Source organism: Molossus molossus, unplaced genomic scaffold (assembly GCF_014108415.1).
Source record: "Molossus molossus isolate mMolMol1 unplaced genomic scaffold, mMolMol1.p scaffold_m16_p_11, whole genome shotgun sequence".
NCBI lineage: Eukaryota > Metazoa > Chordata > Mammalia > Chiroptera > Molossidae > Molossus > Molossus molossus.
The window spans coordinates 64,642,422-64,661,911 of NW_023425346.1; the positions used below are offsets into that span (position 1 = coordinate 64,642,422).

The 19,490-nt window shown below is 37.1% G+C and overlaps 1 protein-coding gene across 2 annotated transcripts in view; it reads right to left on the reverse strand.

Annotated features, from left to right (window-relative positions):
* Positions 1–9,369: 9,369 nt before the first annotated feature.
* The window catches only part of ITGAV (integrin subunit alpha V), a 94,571-nt gene continuing 84,450 nt past the window's right edge, over positions 9,370–19,490 (reverse strand). For both annotated transcript variants that reach the window (XM_036253859.1, XM_036253861.1), the window contains exons 25-30: positions 19,209–19,367; positions 18,131–18,244; positions 12,853–12,966; positions 12,646–12,753; positions 11,904–12,026; positions 9,370–11,631 (exon numbers count right to left, since the gene is read on the reverse strand). In XM_036253859.1, coding sequence (XP_036109752.1) covers positions 11,536–11,631; positions 11,904–12,026; positions 12,646–12,753; positions 12,853–12,966; positions 18,131–18,244; positions 19,209–19,367 — 714 coding nt within the window. In that variant the 3' untranslated portion in view covers positions 9,370–11,535. The remainder of the gene's footprint in view (positions 11,632–11,903; positions 12,027–12,645; positions 12,754–12,852; positions 12,967–18,130; positions 18,245–19,208; positions 19,368–19,490) is intronic.

The window sequence follows — 19,490 nt, forward strand, 5'->3', positions numbered from 1 at the left end:
GGGTCTCTTAACCATGCAGGCTGTACTGCCTCACAGCCATCACTGACTAACTAGGCATTAAACTGTGGCTCTCCAGATTTTTACTAAACTTCCTAATTCTGCTTGAGTAGATTTTTTTTCTATAGTGTAAAATCTTCATTATATTTTGTCTAATTGTAGCCTACACTTCTCATTTGTTCAAAAAATATTTTACTAAATGAGCACTTTGTGCCAATATTTAGTCAGGTGTGTGGAATAAGCATGATATAACCTCTGTATACTAGAAGCTCACTTCCTGTTAGGAAAGAGGAACATAAAAGCAAATTGTAATCCAGTGTGGTGGTTGCCACTGGAGAAACCCTACAATGTGCAGAGATTGCAATGAATTGGAAGAAATGAACCATGTGGTGTATGGAAGGGGCTATGAAATACTGGGGGAGGTTGTGTTTAAAGGAGAATAAGAGTTCCACACATACATGGAAGTAATAAGGTCTAAAAAGAGGGGTGTGTGCGTGTGCGTGTGTGTGTGTTTCTGCATGCGTGAAAAGCTAGGAGGTGCTTGGAACACTGAGGAATAATGGCTGTGTCAGAGTGACTGTTTTAGATGGAAAAGGAAAGTGGAAATCAGGTCATTAAAAAAGTAATAGCAAATCCTTCCATAGCAATTACTGTGTGCCAGGCACTGTTCAAGCACTTTATATATGTTAACTCCTGTAATTGTGGGTGCTATATAAGGAAGTAGAAATTTACACTGCAAGTGATTGTGAAGTAGTGAAAGAAATTAATCAGGGGAGTTGCTACCAGTATGCATTTTAGAAGGATCACTTTCCTATCAGTACAGAGGATGGATTACAGAGGAATGCATTGGAGAAGACCAGTTTAAAGGTTGTTTGTAAAAGGCCACGGGGAGATGCCGAAGGTTGTGAGGCTGAAAAGGAAGAGAAAAGGAGAAGATTCAGTATTTAGGGCTAGAATCAACAGACATGGTTGATTGTTTGAGCTGGGAGGGGAGGAAGAGAGATGAACATGTCTAGTATAACACCTAATTGCCAGACTGAGATCCTGGGTAGTTGCTTATGACATTATCAAGATTAAATAATAGAGACTGCAGAATAAGTGATAAGCCATGGCTTGTTCAGTTGTAATCTCTCTGCATTTAGAGTGCCCATGTGACATCCAATGGTATAATAATGTGATTGGTGACATCACAGCATCATCTACCATCGTAGTTGATTCAGCTGATTTGACAGAATGGACAGTCCCTTTCCACCCTCACCACTCTGATGTGTGTTCCTTGGGATGCTCCCAAGATGCTGAAAAAGAACAAACTTCTCAGTAGTAGAAAATTATTCTTTGGTCAAGGGTATTGAAATAGTGCTTATAGCCCTGGCCAGTTTGGCTCAGCGGTTAGAGCATCGGCCTGCAGTCCAGAGAGACCCAGGTTCAGTTCCCACTAGAGGCACGTACCTCGGGCGCAGTTTGTCCCTGGCCCTGGATGGGTTGTGTAGGTGGCAGCCACTCGATGTGTCCCTTTCACGTCGACGTTTCTCTCTCTCTCTCTCTTCCTCTCTCTCCCTCCTACTTTATCTGAACAAAAAATGGAAAAATGTCCTTGGGTGAGGATAAAAAAGAAATAGTGCCTATGGTCTGACAGGTGTGGCTCAGTGGTTGAGCACAGGACACATGCCCAAGTTGTGGGCCAAATCCCCAGTGGGGGGCATGCAGGAGGCGGCCAATTAATGTTCTCTCTCATCGATGTTTCTTTCTCCCTCTCTCTCTCAAATTAATAAAGGGAAAAAAATAAAATAAATAGTACCTATATAACCATAAAGTAAAATAATAATAATAATAATAGGCATTTTGCATACATTGTACACCCAGAGCAATCCTACAAATTAGCCCTCATTATCTTATTCAGCAAATGGAAACACTGAAGATCAGAGAGGCTACTGATTGCCCAAGGACACACTAATTATGTGTAATTTTACCTTTCTACCCCATTGGAAACTTTTACCATGAGCTTGTATTGCTTTATTTTTTTATATATTTTAAAAAATTTTTTTTCTCACTCGAGGACATTTTTGCATTCATCTTCAAATAGAGCAGGAGGGAGAGAGAGAGGAAGAAGGAGAGAGAAACATCGATGTGAGAGAGACACATCAAGTGGTTGCCACTCACACAACCACAACCGGGACGGGGACAAACTGCAACCGAGGTACGTGCCCTTAGCGGGAACCGAACCCGGGACCTTCCGGTCCACGAACCAATGCTCTAACCACTGAGCAAACTGGCCAGGGCTGTATTGCTTTTTTAAAGTGATTTTTAGACCAATAAGCTATGCAGGTACAGAATTATTTGGAAAATAAGTACCAAAGTGAGGCCCCTACACTAAGCACCAGTGGTTCGGCAAGGCTTTGCCTCATCTGTGTGGACAGGCACGCGGATGGAGGGGAGGCTGAATGCAGAGCCTTCGTTAGTTTCATCGACCTGTTTTTCTTGCATTTTCTTCCGATTTAGCCCTACTCCTAGAGAGAAGAAAGGAAAAACTGGAAATGGCTCCAGAAACTTGACTGGCAGATCAAGGGGAAAGGAACGCTGCCAGGATGTCGTCACCCCTCGTCTGGTGGCCAAGTCATCGTAAATGTATTAGTGGCTGACCTTCCGGAGGCAGGCCGATGATTCTCTGGCCCCCAGAAGAGGTTAGAAATCAAATCCTTCAATGTTATGCGCTGTTGAAAGAGAATTTTGTCAGTCGAGGTGGTTTTTAAATGTTCCATTATTCATAAAGCTTATGCTTATTTTCTGTGCAATAGACAAAAGCCATGTTGTCTGATGCAATCAGGGGTAGTAGTTGGTAAATAAAAAAAGTTAATAAAACATATAAAAATAAATATATCTTAAATATATTTTAAACTGCCTGTCCAGGGTGGCTCAGTAGTTGAGCATCAACCCATGCACCAAGAGATCACCATTTCTATTTCCAGTCAGGGCACATGCCTAGGTTGTGGGCCAAATCCCCAGTGGGGGGCATGCAGAAGGCGGCCAATTGATGTTCTCTTTCATTGATCTATCTTTCTCTCTCTCTCTCTCTCCCTTCCTCTCTGTCTAAAATCAATAAAGAAAAAAAATTTTTTTAATACTTTAAACTGTTTATTTTACCTTAAATAAGTAAACGTATGTTCATTTAGCAATCTTTCAATATAAGGTCAGTACTTTTTTTTATTATTATTATTATTATCTAGCCATATCCTAGGGTTTGAAGTGATAAATCACAATTATAATGCACCCCTATAATGTGCAGTTTTAGTTTAACTGAAAGGAGTCTTTGACCATTTGAGTGCCAAATCCTTCTATGTTCACTTTTCTCCATACGTATTTTTACAATTTTCTAACCCACTTAATATTAAACTTAATTTTCATACAGAACTTTATATTTTAATCAAGTTTCTATTTCATTCATTCCTTATAACACATAGAACACGCAAAAACAAATTGGTGAGAAAACATCTGACTTTCAGCACACTCAGAAACCAACAGGTGGGGGCAAAACCAAGCAGACATTCAGGAAGGTGTGTCCGACTGCATTGCCTCCCTGGCAGTCAGTGCAATCACAAAGAATGGAAGATGCCAGTTGATCCAGTCAGTTATTCTCAAGTTCCTAATTCATGATACTGTTCATGCATAATACAATGTAATCATTAATGTTCGAACTTCTTCATTTTATAAAAATACTACAAGAGCCATCAGAAAGCAAAGTATAATGCCGTACTTAGTATATTAATATATTAATTCTTCCTTGCTTAAGATCTACTAGTACCTCCCCCACAGAGTGACAGAGGGAAGAAGAGATAAACGGAGAGAGGAGAGAGAGAGAGGGGGAGAGAGAGAGAGAGAGAGAGAGAGAGAGAGAGATTTCTTTTATTTCCTTGAACTAGACTTATTAGGGTTGCCCCTAGACAACCTTTACATATTGCTTCCTTGTGCCTGGAACTCTGCTCCAACACCTCTTTAACTGACGGGCTCCCATAGACCCTGCAGGGTTAGCTTAGATATTGCTTCCTCCAGTATACATTTCCCGACATCCTTAGCTTTGATTAGGTGCCCCTGCTATGAGCTTGCATGGCATCTCATATTTCCCCTTCGTACTCTATTTAAAATGGGTACTTATGTGCCTATAACCTCACTAGTGTAGGTTCCACCAGGGCTAATGTTCCACAAGCCATCATGTTCATAGCTGTCTCCAACTCCTCCTACAATGTCTAACATAGCTTGATTACTGGGCTGATAAAATTAAGTCAATTTTAGGAAGCAGAGCTGTTGGTGCTGGAGGAGGGCCCCGGAATCAGTGCTCTGGTATCCACCACTCACAGCTGAGGGATTTACATAAGACTCCTGACCTGTTTTTTCAACTGTGTAATGGGAGAAATCATAGCACCTATGTAACAAAATGAGATAATATAAAATAGAGTTTCTTGCTATAGAAACTGTTCAGTAAATGCCAGCTGCTCCTTTTGTTAATGTTATGTATTGTTTTATTTGATATATTTTAAATGCATATAAAATTGTATGTCATATGGAGTCGAATCTCTTTTTTTTTTTTTTTTGGCAATTATGTTCTATGAAGTCACTGTAAACACTAAGTTAGCAAATACTAAACCATTGCTCCTAGGAGGAATAGAGTTAGGTTCCTGTGAGCCTCTCTGGTCACAACATTTTCATCAACTCATCAATACACAATCTTGCTCTATATGTATTTCTGCCTAAAGACACTTTATTTTATAGTGTTCGTTCATTAACACTGAGCTCACAGCCAACAGTTAGATAAGCCTGAAAGAAGCTTATCTAACACGTACGTTCTCTGTCAGGCACATCATGGCCTTCTTGATCATAGGAACACTAGACAGCACTGTAGCCCTATAAAATTAGGAGATTTTTTTAATCCTCACCTGAGAATATTTTTCCATTTATTTTCAGATAGAGTGGGAGGGAGGGAGGAAGGGAGGAGGAAGGAAGAGAGAGAGAAACATCGATTTGAGAGGGACACATCAAATGGTTGCCTCCCACACGACCCCAACCACAGCAGGGATGAACAGCCAAGGTACATGCCCTTGACTGGAATCAAACCCGTGACTCTTTGGTCTGCAGGCCGACGCTCTAACTGCTAAGCCAAACTGGCCAGGGCAAAGTCATTTTAAACAACAAAATCACCAACAAAAAATACAAAACTGGAAAAAAAAATATATATATATATATATTAAATAGGCATTAAATAGGCCACAAAAAGGAAACTTATATTTACAATGAGAGCTGAAAGAAGGAAAAGAAAGCATCACCCCGTTTGAACTCAGCCAGGCGTGTGCATGTCAGCAACTCACATTTTTCCCTGCTCTGCACATTTCCAGAAATAGCTGTGAACCTACTGATTGAGGTTACAAACATATTTTAGCAAATAGGCAAATTCAGAAACATGAGATCATGAATAATGAGGATCAACTGCGTGTGTGTGTGTGTGTGTGTGTTATGGTAAGAAAGACTGGATAAAATCTTTGGTGTAGGTAACAAATATTGAATAAAAATTTACAGGGAAGCCAAATAATTCTGGAAAAAAATATGAATGCTATCAAGAATTAAGAAAGAATCCACCCCTGCAGTTTCGAGCTCCAGGCCTGCCCCAGCACCAGGATGGCCTCCCCAAGGCCCCAGGTACCAGGCTAGCACCCAGGGCCCCAAATTCCAGGCCTGGCGGTCCACCAGATTAGCTCCTTTGGCCTCAGGCTCCAGGCCCACTCTAGCACCAGACCAGTAGCCACAGATCCAGACTCCAGTGGATCCAGGGTCCAGGCCATCCTCCGCCATCAACATCTGCAAATCAATTAATGTGACACACCACATTAACAAAATAAAGTATAAAAATCAAATGATCATCTCAATAGATGCTGAAAAGTATCTGACAAAATTCAACACCCTTTAATGACTTTTTAAAAAAAAAAAACTCAACAAATTAGGTATTAAAGGACTGTACCTCTACAGAATAAAGGCCAAATGTGACAAAACCACAACAGCTAACATCACACTTAATGGTGAAAGCTGAAAGCATTTCTTCTAAGATCAGAAACAAGACAAAGATGCCCATTCTCACGACTGTATTAACTATAGTATTGGAAGTCCTAGCCAAAGCAATGGGGGTAGGAAGAAAAGAAAGAACATTGAAATCAGAGAGAAAGAAGTAAAACTGTCTGTGGATGAAATGATCTTATCACTCCACCAAAATTGATAACACTAATCAACACATTGAGTAAAATTGCAGGATACAAAATGAACAATGAGTTGTTTTTACATACTAACAATGAACTATGTAAAAAACAAAAAATCCCATTTACAGTAGTATTAAAAGAAAAACCTTAGAAATAAATTTAACCAGAGAGGAAAGATCTGTACACCAATAACTGCAAAACAATGACGAAAGTAATTAAAGAAAACACAAATAAATGGGAAAATATCCCTTGTTCATGGATTGGCAGAATGAATATTGTTAAAATGTCTCTACTCCCCAAAGCCATCTATAGATTCATTGCAATCCCTATCAAAATTCCAATGGCATTTTTCACAGCAATAGAAAAAAAAACAATCCTAAAATTCATATGAAACCTCAAAAAAACACAAGTAGCCAAAGCAATCTTGAGCAAAAAGAACAGAGCTGGAGATAATACACTACCTGATTTCAAAATATAATATAAAATTGCCAAAACAGCAGGGTAATGGTATAAAAAACAGATATGTAAACTAATGGAAGCCCAGAAATACATCCACACACTAATGGTCAATTGCTCTCTGGTAGGCACTGGAGATCCACAAGTCTCGTGTGAATTTTACATCAGCAGAAACACTGCCAGTTTGGTCTAAAAGAAAGTACAAAATGCGCCCAGGCTGGTTTGGCTTAGTGATTAGAGCATTGGCCTGTGGTCCAGAGAGACCCAGGTTCAGTTCCCACTAAGGGCATGTACCTCGGTTGCAGTTTGTCCCCAGCCCTGTTTAGGGCCGTGTGGGTGGCGATCATTCGACGTGTCCCTTTCACATCAATGCTTCTCTCTCTCTCTCTCTCCCTCCCACTCTATCTGAACAAAATATGGAAAAATGTCCTTGGGTGAGGATAAAAAAAAAAAGTACAAAATGGAAAAGCATACTGGGCCCACACAATTTTACCAACACTCACCTGCAAACATGTGCTGTATTTCATGGGAGAAACGACGACTCAGTATGGAGCCAGGGGTCAGAGAATTATTCACAGAATCGTTTGAAACCAAATGGAGTTTGCCCCGCTGGATTTTAACACTGCTTGGGATCAGTGACTTCTTTTTTTCCTTCTTGTGAACCAGAAGGTCTATAATTGTTATCATATGCCTGTCCCACCATGCTCTGTTGGGAGCGGATAACTCGTTTCCTTCGTTCACAACTCACATACAGAGAGAAACTGCACCCTAGGATAGATATACCCAACCTCACCCATACCTAGTTTGGAGGAGATTTAGGACATCCAAGCTGATTAGGTAAACCGGTTCTAACTTGTGATTTTCAGCAGTGTGACCATGATGTGCACTGATAGTGTTTTCTGTAACTGTCCAGTTTGGGATTCACTGAGTTTCCAAAATTTTAGGTTGCTATTTTTGACCAAATTTGGAAACTTTTTGGCTTCCAGTATCTTGTCTGACCCATTTTCTCTCTCCTCTCTAATCTCCTTTTGTACCTAGACTGTCCCATGGTTCATTGAGAATATTTTTTAATCACTTCCTTCCCTCAGTGCTTCAGTTTGAATGAATTCAATTCATCTAACACAATTCTTTTGTGTTAACCTTTTTTCAAATAACTAACACTCTAAAGAATTCAGACATTTAGAGAGGTGTGTCATCTCACTGAGGTCATCCTTTCAAGGGCATTATTGCTTGCTCATGTGAATAAAAAAAACATAACAAGACAACATAGAGGGAAAATATATCCATACACAAGAGTGGCACCATGTGCTCAAGTTTATTGTACAGACACAGTTACACACTGGACATTATGAAGAACATTGTACCAGTTTTCACAAATTCAGATCAAGTTAGAAAATGACAAATTTTAGAACACGCTCATTTGATGCCTCACCCAATGTGGGTGATCACAAGAAAAGCTAAATAAAGAACACCTATGTTACTTAGGTAGCAAACTAATTTGATAGACACTGCTTCCAAGTTACCTTGAGAGATTTCAAAGTGTTTCAAAACTAATAGGGAATAGTTCATGTCCAGCCTAAAACCAAATGTAAAATGGACCTTTTAGGAGTAAATAACTTCATCTGTATGTCCATAGCAGAATCACTCCTTCCTGCTAACAAAATATTAACAAATCTCCATTTAGATTAGGGTTTATTAAATTAATAATGCCTTGGAAATTATCTTGGTTTGGTTACATTGTTATATTGCACTGAGAAAAATTACAACAAAAATTAAAGATTCGGTACCTCTCACAGGAAATTCATCATTATCAGAAATTACAATCAAATACAAGCAACATGCATGCTGCACATCCGTAGGCTCATCATCACAACCAGCGTACCAACGAGTAAAAAGGGGAAACTCTCCAAAACACTGAGTACTGTCTTTTCATTCACCATTTTTGATCCTATATTCAATTTTCAAATTTTATTTTTCTTATTTATCAAACCACCATGTAAACAAGCTATGTAAGAGTACAAATGAGGTGACACTGAGATAGGCAATGGTCACACCCAGGCATTCCAAGAATGACTTGGTCTTCACCATGCTTGGTACTACATTCTGCAACAGAGGAATGTCTACCACTTACAAGTTCTGGTTGCCTTATAAAACCCAGCCGATCTCTTATATACTATACTTTTGTCACATAAATCTCTCTCTTAGGGTCATGGTTCATTATTAAAAATCTTTCACAGCCTTCTTAAAGAAGTCAGTATAGTCTCTTTTCTTAATACTTAAATTTTCTCTTTATATAAATATAAGTATTAATGAGAATGCACTATGAATAAGTAGTTTCATAACATAAGTACAATTGTGGCAGTAATATTTTGATTGTTTTTACACTTCAGAATTAAGAACTCAATCAGAATTATGATAATAATCACAAGAGAAAAGTAAAGGGAAGAAAAAGAATGTCTCTTACACAAATGCTTTTCAAAATATCATTCTGAAATAAATGCCTATAGAAGAAATCAACAATAGTATCAATATTTCTTACCAATATCAAATGCTTTATATATTCTCTACCTCACTCATGTGTTTTTAAACGAAATCAAATTATATGAATTTTATATTCAAAATGGATTTTAAATGACACAATAGTATTTAAAATATTTGAAAATTACAATAGTTTTCACAGGATTATTTTTTGACATTTTAACCAAATATATTCACTTACTACTTTAAGATAAAGGAATCTAGACATTTTCCTCAAAGAGGAGGCTCTTAAATTATACTTCTACCATGTTTTTTAGATGTAAATTTTAATTTTTAAAAGAAAATACCATTGCCTAAGACTACAATTCATAAAGGCAACTTAAAACATGTTAAATTCTAATGACAACATCCTTCAACCTCCTATACAAGATTATACCTTGAAATAGCATCCATAAAAGGAATAGATTGTACAAAAGGAAATACAAACTTTTTTTTGAAAAGAGTAAATTTCTATCCAATATATATTTTCAGGAATTACTGTTAATATGTGGGGAGACAGGTGAGGTGAAAGTTGTTATAGAACAACTTAGTGACTGGTGGCAGGCCCTAGGATAAAAATATTGTTTTCTTTAAAAAATTTAAATTTACTGGTAATAAAATTACCCACTGAATATGACTAAGATCTCTTAAATTACTAATAAAATCTATATTATAAAATCTATTACTTTTGAAATTCACTAAAGCTAAATACAGGGTCCTGTCAATGTTCTAACTTGTATAACTCACCTACATGTGCCTCTATTTTATGACTAAAGCCACTTGTATAGGAAATTATAACACAAGACATGGCAAGATAAATTCCAATTGTTTTTAAAACAGAACAATATTCAATTATTTAAGGGAAATATTTATTATTACCTAACGAAGACAGCAGTTTAAAAGCTATTAACCCTCAATTGCTAATGCATAACATGATGTAATTGCACAAAAATAGTTATAATAGTCATCCCAAGGCTTTGAAGAACTGTGAATAAATCACATATTCCTCTAGAAAATTCATCACCTTACAGACATATAAAAATACAACTTGCCACCTATGCAGCTTTTATAAAAAAGTCCTAGAAAAGTAATTTATGGTAATAAACCTAAGAAAGTTTTAAAATGTTTCCAATAACTTGAATTGCTTATAAAAATAGCTTTTAGAAGTTATTTTGAGAGCTGAGATTGGTTTAACAGATTACACCTTGCTCAAAATGAGGTAATATCAGTAAGAAGCATCACGCTATTGCTACTTTAAGAATTTCAATCCTAAGCATTTGTCATGGGGTTGAGGGGTTCCAAAGATTCCTCATTGATCTTGACCTGTTGCCAGTAACAGTTTTGGAAATACAAGAAAAAATACATCTATAGGAGGAAAATAAATTAATCCCAACTAAAAACTCTAGATCTAATCTAAGAACATACTATTAATAAGCAATCCTATCAAAGAACTACAAACATAAGTTTTAAATTAAAATGCTCTTATTTTGTATGGTAAATGGCCAGACTAATACAATGGAATAAATGCACTTTGGAAATGATTTCCAACTCCATATGGCTTTAAGCATCATGATGTTTAGCTGAAATTAAGCCATTACACAAAAGAGGCATTTATGATTTAAGTACTAATTTTTAGTATAGGTTGACTTAAAGTATTTGAAACACAATTTAAACTTAAATAATTAGAATGTAGTAAAATGGACTGTGGATTAAATAGAAATAAAAATTTAATAGCATGTATCCAAATTTCATATTAAAACAAAACACTATCCCTAGGAAAGAATTTTGAGAAGGTCAACTTTTTTTTTTTTTAAGTTTACCATGTAGGTAATATTAAAATCCAAGTTCTCGGAGTTATAAAGTCTTACATAACTTGAAAACTCAACTATAGTGTAATGAATATTAACATTAAGTACTTGTGCAAACAATGTGGATGCTAAGGTCCAAATATGAATAGCTTTAGAATAATAATAACAACAACAACAAACAACAAAATCCAACATACAAACCAGAAACAGTAATTATAGGAGGTACTATTTTACATAAAGTGGTAACTCAGGCACTATGTTATGTACATTAAAGAACTATCACTTGAAATTTTATTATTTAAATACCTAAAACACAAGTCAATGAATGTGTATTAACTGTATGTCTGAACTTCTCTATAACAAAATGGTTGACAGATATTGCTCTCGTTTTGTGGTTAATACCAATGGGCACCATCAGCAGTCAAGTCTTGGAATTTTAGTCCTCATAAAGGAAACTGAAATCTATAATAACGCTGTTAATTCTAATGGGTCAGGATGTAGCATAACTGAAAAGATCACAGTTAAGTTTCTGAGTTTCCTTCACCATTTTCATGAGGTTGAAGCTGTTCCCTTTCTTGCTCTTCTTGAGGTGGCCGAACACGTTTAAAAAAGCCCATCTGTCGGTTGAACAAAAACTGACATTACTGCCGCATCAGTGAAAAATATCAGAAGTATTCTAACTAACTATATTATCATCAAAAAAATGTCTCCCTTCAAATAGTATGTAGTATTCATCATGCATCATCATCATCAAAGGTCCCTTTCCTCCTTCCCTTCCTTCTTTTCCATTTCTCCTTCTTTCCTTCTCTCTCTTCCCCTTCTTTCCTTTTCTCTCTTCCCCTTTTCTTTCTGTTTCTTCTCCCTTTCTCTTCCTAAGTCCATTACTTACCCTGTACATCACAAACACCAAAACAGCCAATAATAACAATCCTGCCAGAACAGCTAAAATGATCACCCACACAGGCACAGGCATGGGCGCTGGCTGAATGCCCCAGGTGACATTAGTGGTGACCTGTCAAGGGAAAAGAAGTTTTTGAGTTTTAAAAATAGTTCACTGACTTATTCAACAACTATCTAAATGTTGACTATATTTTATTTTAACGGTATTCACATTGTTTCCTCTTCTTGTGTATGACAATTTATGATTATACATCTGGTATCAACAGCAGACACATACACACATAAAACTCCCAACAACAGGTGAACTTCTGGTCACCTCTAAAATGACTTTTAGATAATTCAATCCAGTTTATAATGTGTTGGTCCCATTTTTAATCCTCAAATTAAAGATCTTTAAAATGCCTTTACTTCTTGCAGTTAATTTCCAACTTTCTAACATTATGGAAAGAAATCCCCAAAAAAACTTTCCCCATGAAATTCAGTGAATACTAAGAATCACTTGCATAGGACAAGATGCTAAAGCAAAAAGTCTACCTTCAATAATTCTAGAGTGAGGGAGTAAAGTAATATTCAATTAAGTTATAATCCTATCAAGTTAACTCTTAATTACTTTAAATTATGAAAATAGTTAAACTGCCATTATTTAAAATAAATTAAAAATAACTATGGCAAAAATAACAATGGCATTAAACTGGGTGCATTTATTCCATTTCCCCAAATAAATGACTTACTAATGTGGAGTTGAAGATATCCTCAATTGGAAGGTTCTTATAAGGAAACTCGATGACATTAAATGAAGCAGATGACTTCAGAGAGTATGAATGATTCTGGTTTTCCTTCTGTATGGAAGTAACAATAAAATGATTTTCTGGATGTCAGACTGTTTTTATTTCTTTGAAAAAATGGATGTTTGCTAAATGCTGCATCTGTGCACTTACATTCATAAAGGTCTCGGTCCACAGGAGAGACTTTACATACAGGATTGCACTCTTTCCTCGGTCTAGTCGCCCAACCTGGCAGACAATCTTCAAGCATTCAGCAATTCCACAACCCTACCAAAACAAGATATTTACTTACAAGAAAAGGTCATTCTGTTATCTCTTCAACTCCTGAAAATCAGACATTTTATTCATTTCATCTGAAGGCTAAAAAGATGACCCAGATTCTTTTGTCTTATAGAAAGCACATTTAAAATGAACAGGCTAATATTAGAGTCTATGAATGCTTTTCGTTATAAAGGAGTAGATTTTAATGTAAATTGTTATAGAAAGATAAGATCTATAATATTAAAATATTTATTTTATGGCTGGAACTGAACATTCTTCTGAGAATCTATGGGTAGATTCTCAACATTCTGGGAAAACCCAAAGTAGGGTGATTTTATTTGACCACAATATCTCTGTTAAAAAGAAAAAGAAACAGTGAATCTTTAACAGCTATTCCATGTAAAAATCAAGTGGTATGCTGATAGGCTTTGCCACGTTCAGTGTTTTTATCAGTAACTTGAAGGCAGACTGCCAAAGGTAACAAGTTTTCCCATCTTCTATGTGCTGGCTAAACTGCATTAGACACATCACTTGCATACACCTCACAATGCCATCTAGTAAATGGCACCTTCAGTTGATGACCAGTAAAAGAAGCAAGCTTTCTTTTTTTTTTTTTTTGGTATATGCCCCTAGTGGGAACTGAACCTGGGACTCTCTGGTCCGCAGGCCGATGCTCCAACCTCTGAGCCAAACTGACCACGGCAGAAGCAAGCTTTCTTGACCTGATAAGGGTCATCTATGAAAAGTCTATAGTTATCATTATACTTAATGGTAAGAATGGATACTTTCTCCTCAGATAGGAACAAGACAAAGATGCCCACTCATAAAACTTCTATTAACATGTTCAGAAGGTTCTAGCCAGTGCAATTAAGGAAAAAAAAAAATCCAGATTGGAAAGGAAAAAGTAAATCTATCTCTATCCATAGGTAACAGGATCTTATACATACAAAATACTAAAGAATCCACAATAAAACTATTAAAGATAATAAACAAATACAGAAAATGTACAGAAGATTAATATATAAATATGAATTGTATTTCTATAGCACCAAAAAATCTGAAAATAAAATAATTAATTAAAATTAAGGTATCTATTTAAAATAGCATCAAAAATAATAAAATATGTGGAAGTAATTTAACTAAGGAAGTATAAGACTTATACACTGAAAACCATAAAATATTTTTGAAAAAAATTAAAGGAGACCTAAATAAACACAAAAGTTATCTCATGTTCAAGGTCTGAAAGACTTAAGATGGCGATACTCCCAAACTGAGAGATCCAATAAAATCCCTACCAAAATTCCAACTACCTTTTTTGTAGAAATGGACAAGTTGATCCAAATTCATATGGAATTTCATATAAATATAAATTTACAGGGGACCTTAAATAATCAAAGCAATCTTGAAAATAAGGAAATACTGGAGGATACACACTCCCCAGTGTCAAAACTTGCTGCAGAGCTACAATATTCAAACGATTTGGAACTGGCATAAGAATACATGTGTAGATCAGTGGACTAGAACTGAAAGTCCAGAAATAAACCCACACATTTATGGTCAATTCATTTTAAAGAGGCTGCCAAGACCATTTAATGGGCAGAGGGATGTAAATGTAAGAGCTAAACGTGTAGGCGTAAATGTAAGAAAATGTAGGTGTAAATCTTCTGGACCTGGGTCAGGCAATGTTTTCTTAAATATGACAGCAAAAGTACACGCGACAAAAGAAGAAACAGACTGGAGAAAATGGAAATGGATACAAGTAGAAGAAAAGTCCATTTATAAAGCACTGAAGGAATAGTACTGGGTTCTACTGAACAGGCCTATCAGAAGACTTCAAAATGGCATTTGGTGATTTCATAGACCTTCTTTTGTGTCTGGACCAATTAACAAGTGCCATGAATAACCACTCACTGTTTCTGTAGAAAATACAAATAAAAATAATTTTGGTAGGAGTTAAAAAGAAAAACTTGAACTTATTCAAATTAAAAAAATATTTGCATCAAGAAACTGAAAATGTTGCATCAAGAAACTAAAAGGCAACTAACAGAATGAGAAAAAATGTGTGCACACATAGCTCTGATAAGGGTAGTATCCAGAATATATAAAGAATTATGTCTCAACAATAAAAGGCAAACAACTCAATTTAAAAATGGACAAAGAAGCTTTGGCCAGTTTGGCCCAGCAATTAGAGTGTCAGCCTGCAGACCAAAGAGTCGTGGGTTTGATTCCAGTCAAGGGCACATACTTCGGTGGCCCTTCGATCCCCCAGCCCTGGTCAAGGTCATACAAGAGGCAGCTAATCGATGTGTCTCTCTCATCGATGTTTCTCTCTCCATTTCTCCTTCCCTCCTACTCTATCTGAAAATCAATGGGAAAATATCCATGGTTGAGGATTTAAAAAAAAGGACAAAGAATTTGAATAGACAGCTCTCTAAGAAGACATACAAGTGAAAAGATGTTCAATATCATTAGTCATTAAGGAAATACAAATAAAACAATGAGATACCACTGCATACTGATGAGGATGATTGTAAAAAATATATATATGTATTTTAAAGTCAACAGCAAGTAATGGCAAGGATGGGGAGATACTGGAACCTTTACACATTGCCAGTTGGGAACGTAAAACGGTGTGACCATTTTTTTTTAATTTTTTATTTATTAATTTGTTTTTGTTACAGATATTTCTCATTTTTCCCCATTGACACCCTCCTCCCCTTCCCCATCACCCCATCCCCAGCTTTGTTGTCTATGTTCATTGGTCATGCGTACATGCCTGTAGGTTCTGTGGTTGGTGCGACCATTTTGAAAACAGTTCGGCAGCTCCTCAAAACTTAAACAGAGTTGCCCGGTCAATATTTGACCCAGCAACTGCACTCCTAAGTTTATTCCCAAGAGAACTGAAAACACATGTTCACATCAAAACTTGTGCATGTATGTTCAGCAGAGACAAAAAGTGGAAACAACTGAAATGTTCATCAACTGATGAATGAATACACAAAATGTGACATATCCATGGAGTGAAATATTATTTAGCCATAAAAAATGATTTAAGTCCCAATATATGCTACAGGGTGAACCTTAAAACATTATGCTAAATCAAAGAAGCCAAACATAAAAGGCCACATACTGTATTATTTTACTTATATGAACTGTCCAGAATAGACATAGCTACAGACAGAAAGCAGATTAGTGGTTGCCAGGGGCAGGTGGTAGGGGAAAATGGATAGTGACCACTTAACGGGGGCACAGCGTTCTTTTCGAAGTGATGAAATGATCTGGAATTAGATAATGATGGTGGTTGCACAACGTGAATACACTAAAAATCACTAAATTGGACACTTTAAGATGATTAAAATAGTGAATTTTATGTTACGTAAGTTTTATCTCAAGTTCTTTTGAAGATGAAATTCTGTAGGAGGATAGAGAGTACAGGGTCAAAGTGGGGTGGTCTAGAAAGTAATTCATATTTCACATGGGTTGGTCAGGAATACCCTGCTGTCATCTGTTAAGGACACCAGAAAGAGATGGGAAGTAAGCTATAAATAAGGACATCAGACAATGAGCATACCAGACAGATGGGAGAACAATTTTCAAATCCTGGAGGTAGAAACATGCTTAGGGCTGCCTGTCCATGGAAGAGCGACACAGTCAAAATGGAAGGAGCGGAGTAAGGAGAGGAAATGCAGGCCCAAGGCAGACAAGGCTATATCCCACTGCGCTGAAAGGGTTTGCAGGTTCTGGTTTTCTGAGTAAGATGAGAGGCACTGGAGTGACATGACCTGACCTGTGGCTTCTGTGGATCACTGTGGCTTGAGTGGCAAATGAACTGTAGCGGGGAAAAGAGCAGAAATATGGACTCCAACTAGAGGCTTGGCAACAGCCCGAGAGAGAATGGTGACCTGGGTAAGGTTGTGGCAGCGGTAGAGCTGGTGAAAGGGGCCAGAGTCGAGTACTTTGAAAGTAGATATTGATAGAATTTGCTGCTATATAGGATGTGAGGCTTAAAAGACAGAAGTTAAGCGTGATATCCAGGTGTGGACAGAGAATGAAATTGATATTACTAAAATGTGGAACACTACAGAAAGAGCAGAGCTGGGAAAACTGAGGGATGTTCTTAAAAGTAAGTTTAAGACTCCTATGAAATATTAAGAGGGGTTCCAGCAGGAGGAAGGAAAATGGAGTCTGGAGTTCGATGCAGAGGATGAGGTTGCCAATATCAACCAGAGTCATTCACACAGAGCCAGTCTTCACAGCCCCACGGGTGAAGAGGATCATCCAGTGCAAGCTCTTGTATGACAGAACTTTCTACAATGATGAGATCTTCAGTATGGACATGTCTGTATTTGCCAAAGTATTAGCCACTGGCCACATGTGGCTATCGAACCCTGAAATGTAGCTGGTGTCCATAACACCGGACAGCACGGATCTAACGAATGAATGGAGGTGGCACAGACAAGAAATCTGAGCCATGAGCCCTGGGATACTCTTTATTGTTTAAAGGTCTGGAAATGGAGATTAAGAAGTAGACAGTTGTGGTAGATGCAGGACCAGAAAACAGTAGTCCCAGAAGTGAATGAGGAGTGCTTCCCAAAGGAGGAAGTGATTTATTGTGCAAAAAGTCACTGAGCAGAGAACCAAGGACCATGGAATTTGATGATGTGGAAGTAACTGGTGATCACAAATGAACATAAACACTATACCAGATTCTCTTATAGTTGATGCTTTGCAGAACTGTGAAATTTCAGAAACTTAACTGATAAGCTGCTTTATAACATATTGTCATTATATAGGCTGACTCAACAAAAGTTAATCATAATGCTAATTATTCCTGTAATATACTTTTGTTGAGGTCTCTGGGATTTTCCTGGAGCACTGCACTAAAGCCTCAAAGATCAGGCTGAGACCAAGAAAGAGGTCAGTTAAAGGAGCACAGTCAGAACAAAAAAGTTGTAACAATTTTTATTAGCAATCTACAGAGATAGATCATTTGAAGAAAATCTGGCATTAATTTGACTAGAAACAAGAAAAGTAAGAGGACTGAATAGTATAAAAATATACGTTGTTCTTTCAAGCGCAGCTGTTGTTATTTTTGAAATGTTCTTTGGCATCAGTTCTATAATCACGTATTTTAAATGTTTAAAGTGCTTATTGTCAAAATGGCACCTACCAAAGTGTGAACATCTCCTTCGTTCTGAGCCAGATCCCGCTTAGTGATGAGATGGTTCCGGTCCCCTTGCCCAGCACCGGTGTCGTTCTTCTCCGCTGCTTGCGAATTTGACACCTAGGGTCACATTAATAAACTGGTGGTAAATAATCATGAAAAACATTTTACATTGACATTTTTACATAAACTGTTATGTGTAATTAAAACATAGTGACTGACATTTTGGTATGACAGAAAATCCACTACGTACTTTATATGGTGAAAAGCACAGAAAATAAGTATTAGTCCTGAATATGTAAGAAAAAGTTACCTATGCTTAGCTATGATTTTTCTCCCCTTGCAGAGCCTAGAGGGGAAACTGATAAAACACACTGAAAGAGCCTGCAATTTCATAGGGTGCAATGTATGTGCTAGGATGGCCGTGACTATATCCAAAAGTATATAGAACTCCAGAGAATGACATTTTTCTGGGTCACTTAAGTCAAGAGAACCCACAGTAAAATGCTGTATCTTATCCCCAAAGACAATAAAGCATCCTTGACACAATATTATATGTAGACAAATCACAATGCAATGGAACCAAAGTCAAACTGGGTCACTTAAGAATATCTCCTGTCCTGGCTGGTTTGGCTCAGCAGTTAGAGCACTGGCCTGTGGACCAGAGAGTCCTGGGTCGGTTCCCGCTACGGGCACGTACCTCGGTTGCATTTTGGGGTCATGTGGGTGGAAACCAGGAGATGTGTCTCTCTCACATTGATGTTTCTCTCTCTCTCTTCCCTCCTCTTTCCCTCCAGCTCTATCTGAAGATAAAAGCAAAAATGTCCTCGGATGAGGATAAAAAAAATATATATATATATATCTCCTGAGGCTCTCTGGATACCACATAAATATACAGTTCACTAGGACTTCACAGAATTGATCCTTACTCATTATACAAATAAACAATTCACCCTTGGTGTACTGGTGATAAACTAAAATATTTTTGCAGAACGGATTTATGGATTAAAATAGTTGTTTCATTTCATGCATTTTTTTTAAAGCAATAAAATATCATAATGAACAGCCGCTATTGAGCCATTACCTTAATTCTCAAAGGATTGATCTCCACATCTGAAGCGCAGTTCATGGGCCCGTCAATGTCATATTGGAGGATGTACAACAAAGTGTTGTTGTTATATTTGTAAGGCCACTGAAGAGTTAGCATTGCCTTGCTGAATGAACTTGGACCGTTGTTTCTCAGCTAATGAAGAAAAGAAAATGTCAATACTTTGGACAAAAATTTACTCTATAATCCTTCCCCTAAATCAACTTAAGGAATCATTAGCAACAAGATTTGAAACAGTGAAGTTTCCATAGTTACTCT